We start from the raw sequence: 18,737 nt of genomic DNA, 5'->3' as shown, positions 1-18,737 counted from the left end.
ATGAGTATTTGAAGTGAGGCATGAGTCAGTTTCGTGTGTCCTCCCTCTGCCTCGCTGTCTGATTGTAAGTTTTATCTCCCCCACAATAACATTTGTGTTATCTCACAGCTCCTTACTACCACGCTCTTATTAACAGAATACTTTTACAGCAGTCCTTGTCATTTTCCACCTGCAGCTACTTATGTTGAAATCCACTCATTTGACTCAATATTATATAGTATTCATAATCACAACAAGCTCTGACCTGCTATTTATCATATATTCCTGACTGTGCGCACTATTGTGATCATTCCTGGTTGGTGACAATCACCTATTTAAAATCTATCTTTGTACGTATGAATACAGTTTAGGGGGGTTTATGCTTCGTTCTTGCTACAAATGTGCTGCACGTTTCATTTCCTCTGCCTAGAGAAAACTGATTGAGTGATTTTGTTTGAAGATGTTGCAAAAATAATAAATTTAGTGCCTGAAAAACTTTTGACATATTGTCCTTTTTAATTAAAAAGCACAAGGTGACAATGTTAATGAAAAGTTACTTTTATCACATCATGGTTATTGTAACAGCAGATGAAAAAAGAGGCCATAACCAAAAGATTAAAACCACAGAAGACAGCAAACTATTACTATAACATTGTACCCTCTACACACAATAATAGGCAGTATATTCAAATGTCATCACCGTGGCTGCTGAATGCCATCAAACTGAGATAGTGAGAATGCAAATGCAGCAGGGACATTGCATAGAAAGTAGCCATCAGGCAGAACCTATTCAGCAAATGTACACATTAAGTAGTGTTTTTTTTAAACTACTTTAAGAAAATAGTTAAAGTTCACATAAAAACAGAACTTTATAGTCCCAAAGCTGGAAGAGTCAGCACGCTGCTGTTATTCAGGCGTCCTCTGGTTCTTCAAACTCCACAGTCTCCAGCAGACCCTGAAAACAGAAGTAGTGGGAGTTGCAGTAGACCGGAGGTTTGTGGGCACATGAGTCCACAACTTCTGGCTTTAGTGATGCAAAAGGGTTGGCTCCACTTCCTTTCATGTCCATTTCCAGCTCCAGCAGAATTTGCAAAGAGTAGGTCATCTCTGTCTCACTGCAGACGGAGAACAAGCAGACATGATCAGCAGACATTACACGCAGCAAAGCATGGCAAATGGGCACATTAGCTCTCAGTGATAAAAGAGCAGAAGCAGCAGAAAGTTTAGGCTCGGCAGACTGCTGTGCACTTGTAAGATATAATGTATAATACAATAATGAAACTGACAAGCATGTCACCTGATTAGAATGTAAAACTGACTGTTACAGTATAGCTTATTAAACTGAAGATCCCACATGACGCCACTTAACACAGGATCTTCTCATTTCCCCAGAATTAGTCGCTCAGGTTCTTACTCAAAACCCCTCACAGATCTCTTATTTATTCTGCCACGCCTGTGTAGCTGAGGTATTCTCACTGTCTGGCTGTATCAGCATCAGCGCCTGTAAATGCAAATGACCCGGTGCTCCTCACAGGCCGCGTGGGCTGTGCCTTTCCAGTGATGGACAAAGCACTCTTTTTTTTTCTTTCCATTGTCCCATATTATCAGCATCAGTCCGTTAAAGATCTGTTGGAATGAGTAGTTCTCCAAAGCTGCAGGTGCATATTCCCACTCACTGAGGTTATACAAGGCCAAGATTCCTCATTGGCCTTGTAAAAAAAAAAAAACAGATGAAAAAGCTGCTCCTTAATTCTTAATAATCCAAATACTGAAGATGTATTCTGGATTTAATTCTGAAGATGTAATGTTTGGCATTACTCTTGAACTTGCTGGGTTTTACTGCAGCAGTTTCAGCTGCTGACTGTGATGGTGAGTAATCTTATCCCTAAATACACACCGCTAGGAATATTCTTACTCCCAGTAAACAAATTAGGATTGTTATCCTACACACTGTAGCTTTAAGTAGCATTAGCATGCCATAACAATACTATCAAAAGTCCTCATCATGTAGAACAGCCAAGGTTTTCTTAGTTTGTTTTTAATGTTGTACTATATTTGATTATTATTGATGAACTAACATGTAAACAGAACATTAATGTAGTAGTTGAGAGAAGCTGAGCTCATTTTAACTATTCTAGACAGCAGTAACTTCATATCTGAAGTAAAATAATGCCGTGTGGATCGCAATGTTTCCCTTTAGCAATAAAATATCATAAAACAGAAATGTAACCAAAAAAAGTTAAAGAACCTGAAAACTAAATATAAATGTAATAAGGTCAAAATGTCACTCACGTGAGAGCAGTGAAGAGAGAAGGAATTTCATAATCTCTGAGAAGCAGGAGAGTTGGAAGCCAACCCTCGTCCAGACCTTGGCTGGCATCAAATCCTTAATAAAAATAAATAAATACATTTAAAATAGGAAGGAAAGAAAACCAAATAATGAATAAGATCTCTTAACTTTTTATTGCTCAGTAAGAAACAGACACACTATTATGTGTTTATATAAGGGAGAAAAAACATTTCTCACCAGGATGAAATCCAACCACCAGATCTGGCTTGGCTGCCTCCTCTTTCTCCACCAGCTCCTCCCAGAACTGATGGTAGAGGCCCTTGTAGGCGCTGATGTAGACTCTCTGTTTGGGTCCAAAAGCTCTGAGGGGAGGCCTCACAATGGGGCCGTCCACCACCTCAGGCCCCACCATGACTATTTCGATCCCCTGGTGTCCGGGGAACATGTTGTTCAGCTCATCGTAGTCGGTGAGTCTGGCTGACAGAGTCTCAGTGTGGCCTGCTCCCACCAGGTGAATGGTGAGAGGTTTGGATAAAGGGTTTAGACCAAACAGCCTCATCCCCCAGGCTATTGTCAGGGGCCTGGAGAAGAACTCGCTGCAAACCCTCCACAGCGACTGCTTCAGATCGTCATCATCTGGCCGAGGCCGACCAGCGTTGGCCCACAAGTCGTTCATGTTTTTTCCATTTAAAATGGGATCGAGGCGTGCTGTGAGATCTCCCTGCATGGAGAGCCAGTCATCGAAACCTTTTACCTCGGACTGGGACTTGGACCATTTTTCTGTAGGAAACGGGAGGTCTCCTGAAGACAAATAAAACTGGCAGTTTGAGCAAGGTTAAAACGGTTTGTTAATTTTTTGTTTTAAATTCACATTATTACTTTAGCATAATATTGTAAAATAAAAAATATCATAGCAGTTTACACATTCACACAAAACCCTCAGTTTCCCTCTGGGGTTGGGTCAGACACGGCATGTAGTCGAAGAAAATCTGCTAAATCAGACATTTGAAGCAACCCACTATGTCGGATACTTTATTCCTTTTTTGGAATAATTGGAAGAATCTGCACTTTACCTTTAAACACAAGCCACTCCACAACTCTGTCGATAGCAGCCAGTCGCAGCTGTGAGCAGGACTTCTTGTGCTTGGGCCAGTCTTCCTTCTGACACTCTTTACAGCAGTAGTAAGCATTCAGACACCTGGAGAGGAAAAAAAGATCTGGTCTGTACTGGCAGTACAAACTTACTGGATAAAATCTGAATACGCTGCTTTTTTACTCTCTCTTTACCTGGAGCAACGCTTTAGCTTCTGTGGGTTGGAAAGTTCATTCGGTCGCTTTTCACAATAAGCACAGATTTTGAAAGATTCCTCCATCTTCTCAAACATCTCTTTTTGGGACCGGAAAGTCATGCTTTTACCCTTGGTCTGCTGAACAGCCCTGGAAAGGAAGATTCAAATTCTTAAAGATCAATGGGATACAGCTGATCAGAGCCTGAAGATGACAAACATCATGCCATGTCTTATATTCATGCTGTAACCTTCAGTTCTTTTCTCAGTGGTGGGTGGGAAGAGCGTTTTTTGCTTTAAGCTTCATGTTTACAACTTGGAACAAGTGGAAAAACCATACATTCCACTACCTCCGTGTTTCAAGACTGAAAATGGCAATTCAAACTTCACGCTGTCGGTAAAGGCCCCGCTCCTCCCCCATGTGCTTTCACTCATCGGCCACTTTCACAGTGCTCTGTGAAAATAAATGTACATTTAATAAAACTGGACTCCACACATTCCACTTACCTCTCGGTTTCCGTCATCTTGAACCGAGCAAATGAGTGTGACACAGACGCTTTTCAGCTGCTTCCTCTGCTGCTGCTCCTCTGCTTTTATGATATGTGAGCGGTCTGTTGGGGGGCTGCAGTGCCAGATATAGCACCTGTGCTCTGCCTTCTAGAAACGTCTGACAACTCCAGACCATTTCTGACTTCACAAGAGCCAGACTCACATGAGGAGGTAAAATGCATGAATGAATGAGTAGGTGTACGAGTAGGTTTTATGACGTAACAACCCCCTAAAAATTTAACTTATCATTGCATTTATGGTGTTACGGTTGTTTATTTATCGATTGCAATAATTTGTGGGTTTGATATATTATCACCCCAAATTACTTTATTATTATTTTTATAACTGATTTATTGCCCATGGTTTCAATAGTAAACCTGGCCCAGAGTATGTACTTCTTACACATAGCCTAATAGAAGATTTTTGCCTAAACCTGAATACATTTTTCCCCTGAAAATAAAATGATATAAAGAGAATAAAGCCAATCAGGCAGAAAGCTATAAAGAAACACTGTTTCCACTAGTCCAAAACATGCCTTGGGCCTCTTAATGACTTGTCTTCCTATAGCTTTGTGTTACAACTTCTATCCACTAGAGGTCAGTGTCGCCCCACCAGGCCTGCTCTCTAGAAACGGCGTCATATAGATTTATTGGTATCCATCCGTGAAAGCAACATTTTGACCCAAAAAAAAGGGCGATTCTAAATTAATAAAGACTTTTATCATTTAGATTTTATGCTCGAATTGTTTTTAATGTATGTTCACAAGTCACTTTGTTAGGTACACCTGTGATCGACTTTAATTCTTCATTCCAGAGTCAACAAGGTAGATTTTGGTCCATATTAACATAGTAACAGATCCGTTGCTGCAGATTTGATGGTTTCACATCCATGATGAGAATCTCCTATACATCCACATCCTGACAGTGCTCGACTGGATTGCGAGCTGGTGGCTGTGGAGGCCATTTGAATAAAGAGAAGTAATTGTCATGTTCAAGAAACCGGTTTCAGATGTTTTGAGTTTTGTTATCGTGCTGGAAGCAATCATTAGAAGATGAGTACACTGTGGTCATAAAGAAGTGGACACGGTCAGTAGTAATTGCTCAGGTAGGTTGCGGCATTTGAGACTCATCTGACCAGGAAATGCTTTTGCAGTCATCTGTTGTCTAATTTCAGTGAGCGTGTGTGAAGTGTAGTCTCAGTTTTCTGTTCCTAGCTGACAGGAGTGATGCCAGATGTGCTCTTCTGTTCCCCACGCACTTCATTTTGTTCAGAGAGCCGATGCTCACTGGATATTTTCTCTTTTTAAAAAAATCTTCTGTGACAGTTAGAGATGGTTGTGTGGGGAAATGACACCAGATCAACATTTTGAATGAGGATGAAACAATACATTTTTCTTTACGGTGGATCTATGTGCCATTTGCTACTGAGGGCAGAATTCGGCTTTTTGTCCATGCTTTATAACATAATAGTGTTCATTTTAAAAAGCATTGTTCAGTTTTGTGTCCGATGGTTTCAGACTGGCTATAAATTGTTTTATGATTATTTGAAAAACGGGGCTCGTGATGTTTTTTAAGAGAGGCAGATGGGCTAGGAGAGAGTGAAGGTTAATGTATGGTAATTGTTGTTTATTCCATAGTAAATAAAATGTACCTGTCAAATAAAACTCACTTGCCAATACAGACCTCCGTTTAGCACATATATAAATATCCTTTAATACCCTAGTTTTAAAAAAAATATACATTACAATACAGCAATACTGGGCCTGTAATCAAAACAGTAATGGTGTGTTTATTATATTTTACCACGCTTAAGTGATTACCACCATTAAAAATGCTATTAGATATGATGATAAACCTTAATAAAAGACAACACACAGTAAACAGAGGTATTGATAAAGAAACGTTACTTTAATGTGCATCAGTAGAGCTCTCTGCTGTCAGCACAACTCTTTTTCAATAACTAAAGACTCAAATTTGAGCAACAAAGCAGAGACAAATCCACGCGATAAAGTAGAAAAACTCACAACCATCACGAATCTCAAAGGAACCTCAGCTTCTTTGATAATGCTGTCATTTATATAGGCGTTATTTGAGATTGTGTGTTAAATTCATGTGCAGCCAGTGTGATGTTTGGGAATTTGCTCATGCCGCAGAACAAATCACAGGAAGTCGTTAAGTGATGATGAAGCTAATTTTGGTCACATAATGTAGGTACAACAGTGACTCTTCATATCCAACAGTCGTCATGTCACCCTGCATAATGAAGAGAGTAGAAACCTCTGGGATCCGCTGGTGCTTTACCCCCCCAAACACTGCTGGCTTCTTCCTCATTAGGTAAACATATCAGAATTAAAGGATAGTTTTTAGCACACTCTGGAAGGAGTGAAGATTATTTTTCCTTCACTCCCAATGCCAGAGGTATGATTCAGTGTCCAGCAGAGTTATGACCATCTCTGACAGGTTGCAGAAAGTCCCCCAAGGACTTTAGGAAACCTGCAAATCTGTCAGGTCCAAAAAGAAGGCTTTGAGTTACCTTCATAGGTTTCACTGTGGACTCTAAGCATCTGCACCTCGGCCCTCAAGGTCTTCTTGTGGAAGCAGTCCCTGGAAACTGACGTAATGAGAGTTGCAGTAGACGGGGGGTTTGTTAGGACAGGCTTGGACCTGCTCTGGTTTCTGTGAGGTGAATGGATTGGGCCCACTGTCCCTGATGTGCATCTCCAGCTCCAGCAGAATCTCCAGTGAGTACTTGAGCTCCATCTCACTGTGGAGACAAAAGAGGTGTGAAAATACTCAAATTTAGGTTGAAGTTTAGTTTTATTGTGCGTGTGAATCGTGAGTGCTTAAGAAACACAAACGGCTACAAGAAAACAGACGTTTTGGCAAAACGGCATCAACAAAGGGTGAAAGACTGGAGTATCAGAACTGTGCAATTTCATCCCGTTATACTCTACAGGGGGGATTCTGTTTAGAGCTCCTGCTGTAAAAGAAACAAATCTTTTCTTCTACTTGGCCTTTGTAAAGAAACAAAAAAACTAAATTGGAAACAGGTATAGAGGAATAATGTTTAAGAGATAACTATCCGAAGGTAATGAAGACAGCTAGGTAAGCAGTAGAGCAGAAAACTGGGCTAAAGTGTCAGGCCCTAAAAATGCATATCTGCAGCAGATGAACAGAATCCGATAGCTATGGCCTTAAGAAATAGGAAGAAATCCAGCAAAGACCTGACACATGACCTGAACGAGGCATCTGGACCATCAGTGGATCATCTACTGTTCACAAAAGCCTCATCAGAAATGGTCTCAGTGGAAGGGTGGCTGTCAGGGAGCCGTTCTTAAGGTTTCTTGACATATTAAGCATAAGAGGAGGCAACAGATCCTAAATGTAATGATGAATTCAGGCTGTGTTGAAGAATAAAGGTGGTCACACCAAATATTGACATTTGAGTTCCTCAGAATTATACAAACTCTGCTTTTGCCTTCTGTAGTGTAATTCCATGTGTGTTTGCACATCTCAATAAAATGTAGAACCTATTTCTAATTTTTCTATCAAAACATAAAGAAATGAAAAGTTTTGCATAGCACTGCATGTTCATCAACAATCTCCGACAGTCAGTTCTGACTTTCTTTTTTTCTGGAGTTAGCAGATAGTATACAAAACGAGTTAATGAAGTCCCCCAAGCGCAAAGAATTTCAAATATTCAAGAGAGTGAGAGGTTTTATTAAGCCTGCTACATAAAATGCAATCCAAGCAATTAGAGCCACAGAAGCATGACTTACCTGAACATGGTGAAGAAGGAAGGGATGTTATAGTCTCTGAGCAGCAGCAGAGTGGGCAGCCAACCCTCTATCAGACCCTGGTTAGCGTGGAACCCTGAGTTAAAAACAAACACGTGAACCTGTATGCTGTACGTTCACAAACATGCTAATTATTAGAAATATTAAATAATTAGTATCACATTTGCTTATGGCCTGTTACCCACTACACTGTTAAAACAAGAGTGCACTTCTATCTTCCTTTCATCTTTTCCCATCCTCCAATATAATCCTGGTAAAGTAAATATGTGCGTCTTATTCCTGCTAGATGCTCCACTCTTTAGAAAAATGAGGCATCTGGAAGCTAAAAGATTAAAACAACAAACTGACAGAGAAAACAGTCAGTCAGTCTCCTTTTAGTCAATGAGGTAAAGATGGAACAGAGTACACTTGATTAGGCTCCAGCAAACCATGTGTTTCTCTTGTTAGCTTGAGTACAGTCCCTTCTGGGCATACCTAATCTCATTAATAAACCAAGGAATCTCTGGCTGTCGTGTTCCTCCGCAGCAGTTTATTGACAGGTGTGTATTGCAGTGTCAGTGTCAGGATTGAGGTCTGAAGTAAACAGCAATATATAATCCAGCTTCACTGATGCCGACACACCTGTGGTGTCGATGTGAAGACGGCAGCTTTGCCACAAGCAAGCGGACCTCGTTTGTGAGCTTTAGCTGGACATTGGGAAGCTTGTTAAATCTTTCTTTTCAGCATCACACCAGCTGAAAATGTGTGATACTTTCCAGTCAGTCACACAGACAGTCACAGCAGTCCGGCTACATTTAGGACAGGCTGCTTGCATAATCCTCGGGTATATTAACTGACAGATGTCACTTTCCCCCGACTCGGGTTTATATCAGAAGTCAGATTTTTGAGCGGCGGGGGGTGGTGCGGGGTGGCGATGGGGTATTATGGTGAAAAGTTTGCCCTTCAACCAGATTAGTGAGGTTCCAGCCTGCCATGGCAGCAAATACTGTAAATCCATCCAGCTTAAGTGTCCCCGAGTGAGACAAAACCGAGCAAACAAGAGAATTTTCCTGTGCTTGCATTATTATTTTACCACAGAGAAGGACGTGGTTATATCTTACTCAGCATTAACGGGAAAGTGGACATGTGAGAAACATGTTTGCAGATACCGGGGGGTGTATACAAGAAATGTGACAGCGTAGCACAGAGATGGCGTCATGTTATCAAGCGCCTCATCTTTCCCGGGAACTCAAACTGGAGGAGGAGGGCGATTTCAATTTCATTAATGCACTCCATGATATGAACACCCCAGCGGTTACTTATCGTGACGAGAAAGCTGTTAACACGGAGTAAGCGTTTAGAGGTTTAAACCATACCCCAGGAGACAAAGCGACAAAGACAGGCTACAGCCTGACTGGTAACGACTGCCATAATTGCCTGGCAGCAGAGTAAATTCGGGCCATATGGTAATTATTAATGATAATAGACTTTTTTTTTTTTTTTTTTTTTTTAAACAGGCAACAAGAAAGTGTTATATAGCTGTGAAAATCCAGTTTATTTCACGGACAACAAAAAGAAGTCTGGATGGGGTTTTTTTGCATTTATGAGGCACCTGTTTTGGGGGCGTTGTATCCCTGTATGGTTAATGTTACATATCCCACATCAATCTCCTTTCTGAAAGCTGACATTACCTCCTCCCTCTTATTCTCAAAGGTCAATATCTCCATAGTTTATTTTGTAAATGTGTCTTTCTAGTAGCTTTCCCTTTCCCCCGGTTCTCATTCTCTTGTGACTTCAGCACACACACACACACACACACACCTTTTTTACTCCTTTCGTCACGCTGCCTGCGCGCCTATCACCTAAACAGTGTCATAATGCAGTGCTCTGCCAGCTTTGCAGTATGAATTGCAGCCAGGCTCTCAGGCAGTTTACTCTCAGGATGACTGATTCCTGTATATTTAGCTCCACTGGAGCCTGTAGCGATAACCGAGCCAGGGTTACAGGTGCATTTTGGGTCGGGGCTTTACTGCTGATTTGCAGGTTAAAAGGTCAAAGAACAGACTCGGTGCAAAAGCTTAAAAGGGCGTTGGGTTATAGTACGGCTTTAATGAGGTGGTTGTCAGTGAAAGTGTATAAACGGGGAAGTAGGTGTCAAGACTTTCAGTTACCCTTTGTGTTCTACTCCAAAAGCTTTAAATGTAGCTGTCCCCCGACGGCTTCAAATCAATGACTTTGCACACGAGAGGGCAGGCAGTGATAGACTGAGACACTTCTTCAAAAGGAGAGCTTACTAACATTATGCTGACTCCAGCCATCTCAAGCCAAACTCTTTTACAGCTGCTCCCCTTAATCACCCAAATCCCCAATAAAGGCCTGGCACTAATGAATGGGCCAGATCCAGTGAGCTACAGGTTTCCTGCTTTCTCTGTTCTCTGAAGGAAGTAGCTGCCAGACACATGTAGAGGGAGACAAGCCATCGCTTCAGTCCAAAATAGCTGCAGCAGTCATTAAGGTCTTAATCTAAATTCATTTTCAATTCAGGCCACTGTTAAAATTCTCTCAAAATTGCACTCTTTGTTGATGTCTTGTGGGATTATTAGAATACATACCAGGATGAAATCCAACCACCAGGTCCGGCTTGGCTGCTTCCTGTTTATCCACCATATCCTCCCAGAACTGATGGTAAAGAGCCTTGTAGGCGCTGATGTAGACTCTGTGCTTGGGACCAAATGCCCTGAGAGGCGGTCTCATGATGGGGCCGTCCACCACCTCAGGTCCAACCATCACCACCTCTATGCCCTGGTGACCGGGGAACATGTGGTTCAGCTCATCAAAGTCGGTCAGTCTGGCTCCCATGGTTTCATTGTGAGATGTCCCCACTAGGTGAACAGTGACTGGTTTGTCATATGGGTCCAGTTTAAAGTGCTGCACGGCCAAGCCCACCGTGAGAACTCGAGAGAGGAACTCGCTCTGAATTCGCCATAAGGATTGTCGCAGGTCAGCATCATCCGGTCGAGGTCTGGAGGCGTTTTTCCAAAGGGCCGCCATGTTGGCACCGGACAAGACCGTGTTCAGGCGTGGTGTAAGATCCCCCTGCTTGGAAAGCCAGTCGTCCCAGTTCTTCACCTCACCAGCTGACTTGGACCACTTCTCAGTAGGGATGGGGAGGTCTCCTGTAACAGTGGTACAATACTATGATTGAGCTACAAAGTTTGTAGGTCCACAGAGGCTTTTAAAGTCAGATAGTAAAACACTGGTCAACTATGACAGAAATTTAGGAGAGAAAAATTTCACTTCTCTGTCTCACTCGTTGTCTTTCAGGCGTTTCCTTTGTGTAATTTCTCTTGATTTTCATCTCAGATTGCTAGAAACCTCATGACTCTATGGTGTGGAGTTGCCCAGGTAGGCAACAAACCACATAATTGTTTATTACACTGTCCTTTACAATCTACAATTTACTTTATTTCATAACACGTCACTGTAATAAGTAAAATAACCAGTAGAAGAGGATCTGACCTTTGACCTGGGAGTGGAACAGTCCTTTCAGGAACTAATTCTGCATGCAACTCAATGTTAGCTACTGCTAAAACTAATATCATATGTATGCATGTTCAAAATTGAAATAACTATAACAAGACAATGTGTGTATATGCATGAATATGTGAACAAGTATAGTTGTTTGTTTAAAGACAGATTTGGATTTCATGTATTTACTAAAACAGCTTTTTTTGGTTCGTTGCCTCAGGGCATCATTATGCCGTTAGACCATTTTTCTTACGGGGATAACAGGAAAACAGCGCTTCCAAACTCAGGTCCTTGGGGCTGCTTGTTGTGATTATTCGACTCAAGTGTGTTGGAGTAGTGACTCCGATCAGAGAGTGTTATTATTTTTAGGAGCGCTGAGTGGCAGGATATAAAAGCAAACAAATCTACTTCATAAATATACAGAAAACTGCACATTGCTGTCCCGAGGCAATGAGCCCATTTTTTGGTGAGGGAGGGGTACAAATGTGTTGATATGTATGATACAGCTTTCAAAAAGCAGGCTGAAGTATAATTTTTTCTCAAGAAAAGGAAAATTTAAGCCATGGAGATGTGAATTCATTTCAGCAGCACCACCTTGTAATTTCTCACCTGTGAACATTAGCCACTCCACTAGTCTGTCAATTGCCACCAGCCACAATATCTTGCAAACCTTTTTATGCTGAGCCCAGTCCTTTCTTTGACAGTCCTTAGTGCAGTAGTACACATTCAAACACCTGGTGGAAAACCGAAGAAAAATGGTAACATAGTGAAAAACTGAGTAGAAAAGGTGTGGGGAAGAAGAAGACTGTAAGCAAAAGCATTACTTTATTTGTGAAGCTGTAATTCTCCATACTTCTTCTGTTCTCCACCTTCAGCAGTTTGTTTTGGAACATTCAGGTGCATGTTTAACACAATGCTGCAATCTTTTCAGTGGTGGTTGTCCGACCATCCTCACCCCAAGGTCAGACCATGAAATGTCAATGATATTTGCAGTTAGCTACCTCTCAGACTCTACAGGTCTCATTTTGCAGCTTAAATATTGATGACAGTAGCATTATAAAAACAGAGAGTGCCATAATTCCTCCACAACAATGTGAGAGGTTGATAAAGTCACACAGAAAGCGATCACTTCAAGTTATTGCTGCTAGCGGTGGTTCTTTAAGCTAGCCAAAACAATGATGTGGTGTCCTTAGACTTTCGCAGGACTGCATACTTGGCTGTATATGGATTTCTTAATTTAAGCTCAAAAAGTCCAATCTATTGCCAAGAAAAGCCACACTCAGAAGGTGAGCATGGAAATATAGTAGGGTAAGCAGGTAAGCGCACAGTATTTTTATACCTTTCCCTCCCTTCCCACCTACTGAGACAATCCTGCACATTTTGTTTGTCTCTAGTTTCTGAAAAAATCCAGCTTTTATTTAATGTCTGTGAAGATAGTGGCAAAGGTTGTCATCTTGTGTCTCCCACAGGTGACTATATCACCATCTCATGCTGCCTACGGTACTCCCAGGGTGGGAAAATGTAAGGCACCACAAGTCCTGCAAAAACACACACTTTATTTTACATTTAGCATGTTGGGATCTGGTCACCCTACTGGTTCTAATCTTGTATTACGCTAAACTATCTAAGCTTTTAGGTATTTCATGCTAAGTATTAGCTAAAGAGTAAAAATATTTATGAGTACTCCATGCAGCGTAATGTATATCAAGAGAGCTTCTTAATTACTTGGCCACCAGTTAGAATGTTTTGCTTGTGCCAAGTCACAAATAGCTTCTTACATACAGAACCAATATGTTGACCTTCCTGTGCAGTGAGAAACTAATGAGACTGAAGATGAATTCTGACTTGCTTTTGGCAGCTGCTGGGGGAAAAAAGAAATAAATAAATAAAACAGGGGCATACTAGGTAAAAGCAGGCATTTATGACCTCTCAGTAAGGATGCAGGCCTTTGTGTTGTCACACAGCATGCACGATGATGAGGCAATGTGTTGGCGTAGTGGTCTGACAGCCAGCAGCAGCTGCTGCATTGGGAGACTATATTACTTTACCTTGCAGTCATTTGCAGCCTTAGAGGCACCCCACATTTACATAAAATCATTTATCAGCCACCGTGTTCCAGCACGGTGCACTTTGCTAATACTAATGCTAGTACTAATTCTCCAAAAGAGGCTTATAAGTAGAAGAAGTGACTCAAAACACGGGTGAGAAAAACAAGGTGCCCTTGAAAGTTAAAGTGTGAACCATTTCCCAAGAGATTAATAAACAGAGGAAAGCGAAAAAGAATGAGGATTAGGACGGCATTAGAAAGTCAGCACTACTGATTTAACGCTGGTGGTAATTCTAATGTCAAAGGTCTCGAGGGTATAACTTGTCAGCATTTCCGTTTTTTGTGCGCCTAAATGCCTCCTGCTACTGGTAAGAGGTTAGAGGCAGAGGCAGCTGAGAATTTCAAGGGAACGCGCCTGTACGACAGCATGAATGAGTCGGCATGAATCAGAGACGGGAAAGGAAGCAAAAAAGAAGCAGGGAGCTGGAGGGCCAAAGAAAAACGAGGCACAAAAACAATTAGGAGCTCACGAAAATGCACTGCAGTGTTTTCTGCTGCTTTTTCCTCAATATTCTCCTTGAGCACTCTCTCTGATGGTGTGACATATGAACTGCATTAAGCTGCTCTTAATAAGCTGCAGAGTTGCAGAGAGATGAATCACAGTCAGGGGACTTAGCTATATTTGCCATTGGCCATTATCCACCTCTGTAGTGCTGTCCACACTTGGGTGGCTTATCATTCCGTTGCTGATACAGCGGCAGCTGGTAATGCCTCACACATGACAGCTATTGGACAACAACATCAAAACAAGATCCTGGCTGTGTGGTGACAGAAATGTCCAGAGAACAGTGGAGATTTAATTTCCAGAAAATATTCAGACTGTAAACAACGATTGTTGTTAATCGGCGTTAATGACCGAATACTGTAAATCAAACGCAACAGGGTGCAGTTTGCACTCACTTCACGCAGCGCTTCAGGGTCTGTCCCTCGGCGAGATGTTCGGGGAGTTCGTTACAGCTGGCGCAGAACTTGAAAGTTTCCTCCATCCTCTGGAACATCTCTTTGTAGTTGCGGAATGAGATTCCTCTAGCCTTCCCTTCGAGTGCAGCCCTGATTAGAGTCAGACACTAAATCATTTGCCAAGCAAGACACATGCTCAAGAATCTGAGGTGTTAAAGTGACATAAAGGGCAACTTTTGAGCACGTAGGACATGTGAAATTTGTGCAAATTTCTAAAGCGTAACCAATCAAAGCAGTCTGGGTGTTATGAACGTTGGAAAAAAAGAAGAAAAAATGAAAATTGGAAACCTGTATTCTCCGTAGTCCTTCAGGTTGAGCTTGTTGAGAATCACCTTTGAGAGTCCAGGTACGTTGGAGTCCAGAGAGTAAAAGCCAGACTGGTCAGAAAAGACGCTGTCAGTCCCCGGAGTGTAGGACTGTGGCAGTGCAGGGATCTGGGATGCCATTATTATGGCCTACACTTTCTACTGGAGAAGAACGAAGCATTAAATAACTATATAAACATATGCACTGCATGGTTTATTAACACCAGGTCTTCAGTTTGAACATGCTGGTTTATATTTTGTGTGTTGTTATCTGCTTAGTAACAGACACAGAGCAGAGCCAGTGGTCAGACTGGCAAATGAGAAGAAGCAGGGCTGTAAATGGGGACTTTGGTGCAGGGACACATACCGTTCCATGCCACTCAAGTATTATTTTTTACTACCCAACCCAACCACCACACTACACTAGCACTGCACTGACTGTTTTATGATGACTGGGTTAGCAGGTGTACTGGACTGTTTGAGACCCAGATTTTCACCAAGCCACAGTGAAAGTGGCCTTACATTAATCAGCCTCATACACATTCCTTCCTTTCACTTATGTGAAATGCTGGGAAGGAAACACACAAACCTTGTCCTCAGTTACACTCGCTGACCTGAAAGCCCCGATGAGAACTCTCATGACAAGAAGCTCACACAAATCTGAGACAAGCCAAGGTTCCATTTAGGCATGCTCTTCGAGGTGAGTCATTGTACCTCTGCCCTTCATGGAAATCCTCACATCCCGTGCCCTCCGCGGGTTGAATATCAAATGATTTATTAGCTGGACAGGATGGGCGAGAAATGTGATCATCTGGTGGTGGCACTCCTACATCTCTAGCTCACATACCTCCTTCCGTCCTTCTTTAGAATTTACTGGAAGCAAGTGTTGAATTTGTGCTTAAAATAATGATAATGTATGGCTGTAATTTCCCCACTCGTGTTTTTTTTTTTTGTGATCAAATATATCTACCTGTCTGGAAGCAGCTGAAAACGTTCCCCTGGCACTAAACCTCAAGCAGTTTGCAGCAGTACACAATATTCTGTTGAGAACAGCACAATAAATTCCCCCTCTCACACAGAGACCCTAGTCTTTACTCACAGCAGTCCTCTTTCCCGGAAAAGTTTCCTTCCACTCCGAGGGGATACTGCATCTTTTCAATTTCATATCATGTATTGGGGTGATTTAACCTTAATCATGTGTGCAGACTAAACTCAGAGGCTTATATCTAATTGGTTATTTCATATCTGCACAGCAGCAGGGAAGCTAGGGCTTAGAAGTAAACAGGTTTCCCATGAGAAGGGCAAGTTTTCACTTTTCTCTCCTCATTGGTCTGACCACTGTTTGCATTTTAGCGTACACAGACCTTCCACTAGTCTGAGCATTACTGCTAACGATGAAGATGCCCTGGCTATGTTAGAAGATATGATCGTGGCCGTACCTTTGTTCGTTTCCAAATTAGAAGAGGCTTCCTCCTAGATGATTCTAGAAAGGGGCTGACAGCTCCTTATGCTGGATGTCACAACCTCGGAGAGCCTTTCTGGTGTGTCTGCTGGGTTTTGCAAAAGTGAGCCAAAGTGGGAGGGTTGGGGACTCCTGTCATATGAGGTTAAATGAAGAGGATGTGGGGGGGGGACTGGATGATTTGGGCAGGGAGGGGTTGCCTTGGAGGTGGGTGCAGGAGCCAAAAAGTGAGGAGTGGAGTGGGGAGCAGGTCATTTTTAGAAAAAGGAGGGAGAGAAGGGAGGGGTGGGTGAAGATTCAAATCAGCTAAATTAGGATGGGGTGAGAGAGGAGGAAGGCTGTATGTTAAAGTAGTTTATGTACCAAAGAGATGTTCTAAAAAAATATGCTCTCAGCAGGGGAGAGGGGGCTCAGAGATGAAAACGATGCACATTACAGGCCAGAAACTGATAAACACACCAGAAAACAGATCTGTAAAGCTCAGTGAAAAGTGAAGAAACCAATGTATATGCTAAAAAACAAAAAACAAAAAAAACCCCACGTTTGATATGGAAATACACTGCTCTTTCAATTAGTCAGTGCTTTTTCCCCTGCAGCTTGAAAGCTTTGACTTCATCTTTTTATTCACTTACAGCAGCCTGAACAGGAAAAAAAATTAAATATGCGCATGCATCAGGTTATTTCTATCAGTTCCAAAAACTAAAAATAAATAAATAAATCTGTATACATAAAGGAAATACTACTTCGTAATAATCACAAAAGCCTTTTCATTTTTAAAAAAAAATTTATTTGGTCCATTGGAACCTGAGATTGAAAATTAAACATACATATTTTTGTACACATATACCACGTCCCCGCTCCCAAAAACAGAGGATCAATAAAATATATTTATATGTCTATATATATATATATTTATATATATATATCACATTCTTCAGAGTTCATTATTTTCAGCATTAGGTTACTTTTTTGTATCTACTATCGTATTTTAATTTCTTTTTTCAAACGGTCATTTTTTGCTTTTAAATCTTTAGTCTGACTTAAGTTTTCAGTTTTCTGTCTAAATTGTACAATTTACAATGAGGGTCAAAAAAAGAAAAAGGAGGAAAGGAAAAAAAAAAGGGGGGGGGGGGGGTTGGATGGGTCGGTCAGTGACCACCTCTTCTCTGGTTGTTTTCTATTCAGCAGCAGGGGGCGCTCCTAAAGCACAGAAGAGCTACGGACAGGACCTAACAGAAGACCAGCAAACAAAACTTAAAACTCCTGTAAAAAGTAAAAGTGATCCAGCAGAGACGCTTGATTTTGAGGTGCCTTCGCAGTCGTTTCAGTGCAGGTTCACGTCAATCCATCTGGGCTCAGAGTGAAGCTGTAAAAGCCTCATTACATTCCTTTATCTGTCATTCATCAGCTTCGGAAAAACAGGGCTGCAAATCACTTGTATGAATAAATTAAGACACAGGGACTGAAGCAGCTACGTGGCTGCGACCGCACATTCTCACACATGCACACAGGGCCAGACGGGGACGCACATCTGAAAGTGGTCATTACACATTGATGTTTCTTTGGAAAGCATATTTACAGTTACTTGAGCTCTGGGTTTCGTTAAAAACAAACGTTGCACTGCAAGCATCGGGACACAGCGCAGCCATTTAGCATCAATGATTTTAAAAGTAAAAGGAGAAAAATGAGATGATATGAAGTGAAAATTACCCATGATAAAATTGTAATTTCTGCACATTTAAAATGATTTAGATACAAAAAACAACAACAAAAAAATAAATAAATCAAATTTTCCCCCTTTTAATCATTAACTGTATGAATGCTGCTGGATTTTTGCTTATTAGGTTTCAAGTTTTTCTCCATTTCACCACAAAATTAACAGTAAGACATCGTTTTTAAAATAAAAAGTCTCCCACTCAATCCTGTCTCTATAGTACCATGTTAATTGTTCCCCTCTGTCTGATGAGACATCTATGTTGCCATGGTGAGGGCATGATGAATGAGGAGTAATGGCTTTGACACTGGGGAAAAAAACAAAAAACCGTGACCCTATATATAAGGACCTACGTAAAACAGCTATCCCTTGAACGAGCACACTCAGAGAGAACTATTTTCTGTGTCACAACCCATCTCGGGGGTCTCTTTCCTGTCTCGCTGTGTGTGCACCGAGTCTGACAAAATGATCATTTGTTATTTCACGAGGACTGTGTTGTTGCTAACAAGCTGTCAGTGTATTCTTGTGGGAGGATTGCCCAGACGCTCGCGCTGCACCCAAGCAAACAAAAGTGGTCCCTGCCCTCCCAAAGTAAACTCGGCAGCTCCTCTTAAGAGCTCCCCCATGGCAAACTGGCTGTTCAAACAGCCAATAGCGACTCCAGTACTCCCTAAGCACGTTATAGTATAAACTGACATGCTGGCAAACTGTGCAAGCGTGGGAAACAGACACTAAACTCACCTTCTGTACCAAACAAGATCAGATGCAATTTGCTGGGTGTT

General features: G+C 41.7%; 2 protein-coding genes across 3 annotated transcripts; both read right to left on the bottom strand.

Moving 5' to 3' along the window:
- Window positions 1-521: 521 nt before the first annotated feature.
- LOC120728531 (putative protein MSS51 homolog, mitochondrial) lies at window positions 522-5,877 on the bottom strand. The gene is made up of 6 exons (XM_040023515.1): window positions 4,063-5,877; window positions 3,557-3,706; window positions 3,343-3,467; window positions 2,507-3,070; window positions 2,272-2,365; window positions 522-1,094 (listed from the first exon to the last, which is right to left on the bottom strand). The coding sequence occupies exons 1-6, from the start codon at window positions 4,077-4,079 to the stop codon at window positions 890-892; spliced, it is 1,155 nt and encodes a 384-aa protein (XP_039879449.1). The 5' UTR covers window positions 4,080-5,877; the 3' UTR covers window positions 522-889.
- Window positions 5,878-5,996: 119 nt separating this feature from the next.
- On the bottom strand, window positions 5,997-17,180 carry LOC120728530 (putative protein MSS51 homolog, mitochondrial). 2 transcript variants are annotated; one of them, XM_040023513.1, is made up of 7 exons: window positions 16,219-17,180; window positions 14,763-14,941; window positions 14,415-14,564; window positions 12,017-12,141; window positions 10,492-11,055; window positions 7,883-7,976; window positions 5,997-6,867 (listed from the first exon to the last, which is right to left on the bottom strand). In XM_040023513.1, the coding sequence occupies exons 2-7, from the start codon at window positions 14,918-14,920 to the stop codon at window positions 6,660-6,662; spliced, it is 1,299 nt and encodes a 432-aa protein (XP_039879447.1). In that variant the 5' UTR covers window positions 14,921-14,941; window positions 16,219-17,180; the 3' UTR covers window positions 5,997-6,659. The 2 variants fall into 2 exon arrangements, with proteins under 2 accessions (XP_039879447.1, XP_039879448.1); XM_040023514.1 differs by having other exon boundaries at window positions 14,763-14,938.
- Window positions 17,181-18,737: the final 1,557 nt, after the last annotated feature.

This window comes from Simochromis diagramma, unplaced genomic scaffold (assembly GCF_900408965.1).
Source record: "Simochromis diagramma unplaced genomic scaffold, fSimDia1.1 OVJJ01000208.1, whole genome shotgun sequence".
Taxonomy (NCBI): domain Eukaryota; kingdom Metazoa; phylum Chordata; class Actinopteri; order Cichliformes; family Cichlidae; genus Simochromis; species Simochromis diagramma.
Note: the sequence above shows the minus strand (reverse complement) of the source record. Positions and strands in the feature narration are given on the sequence as shown.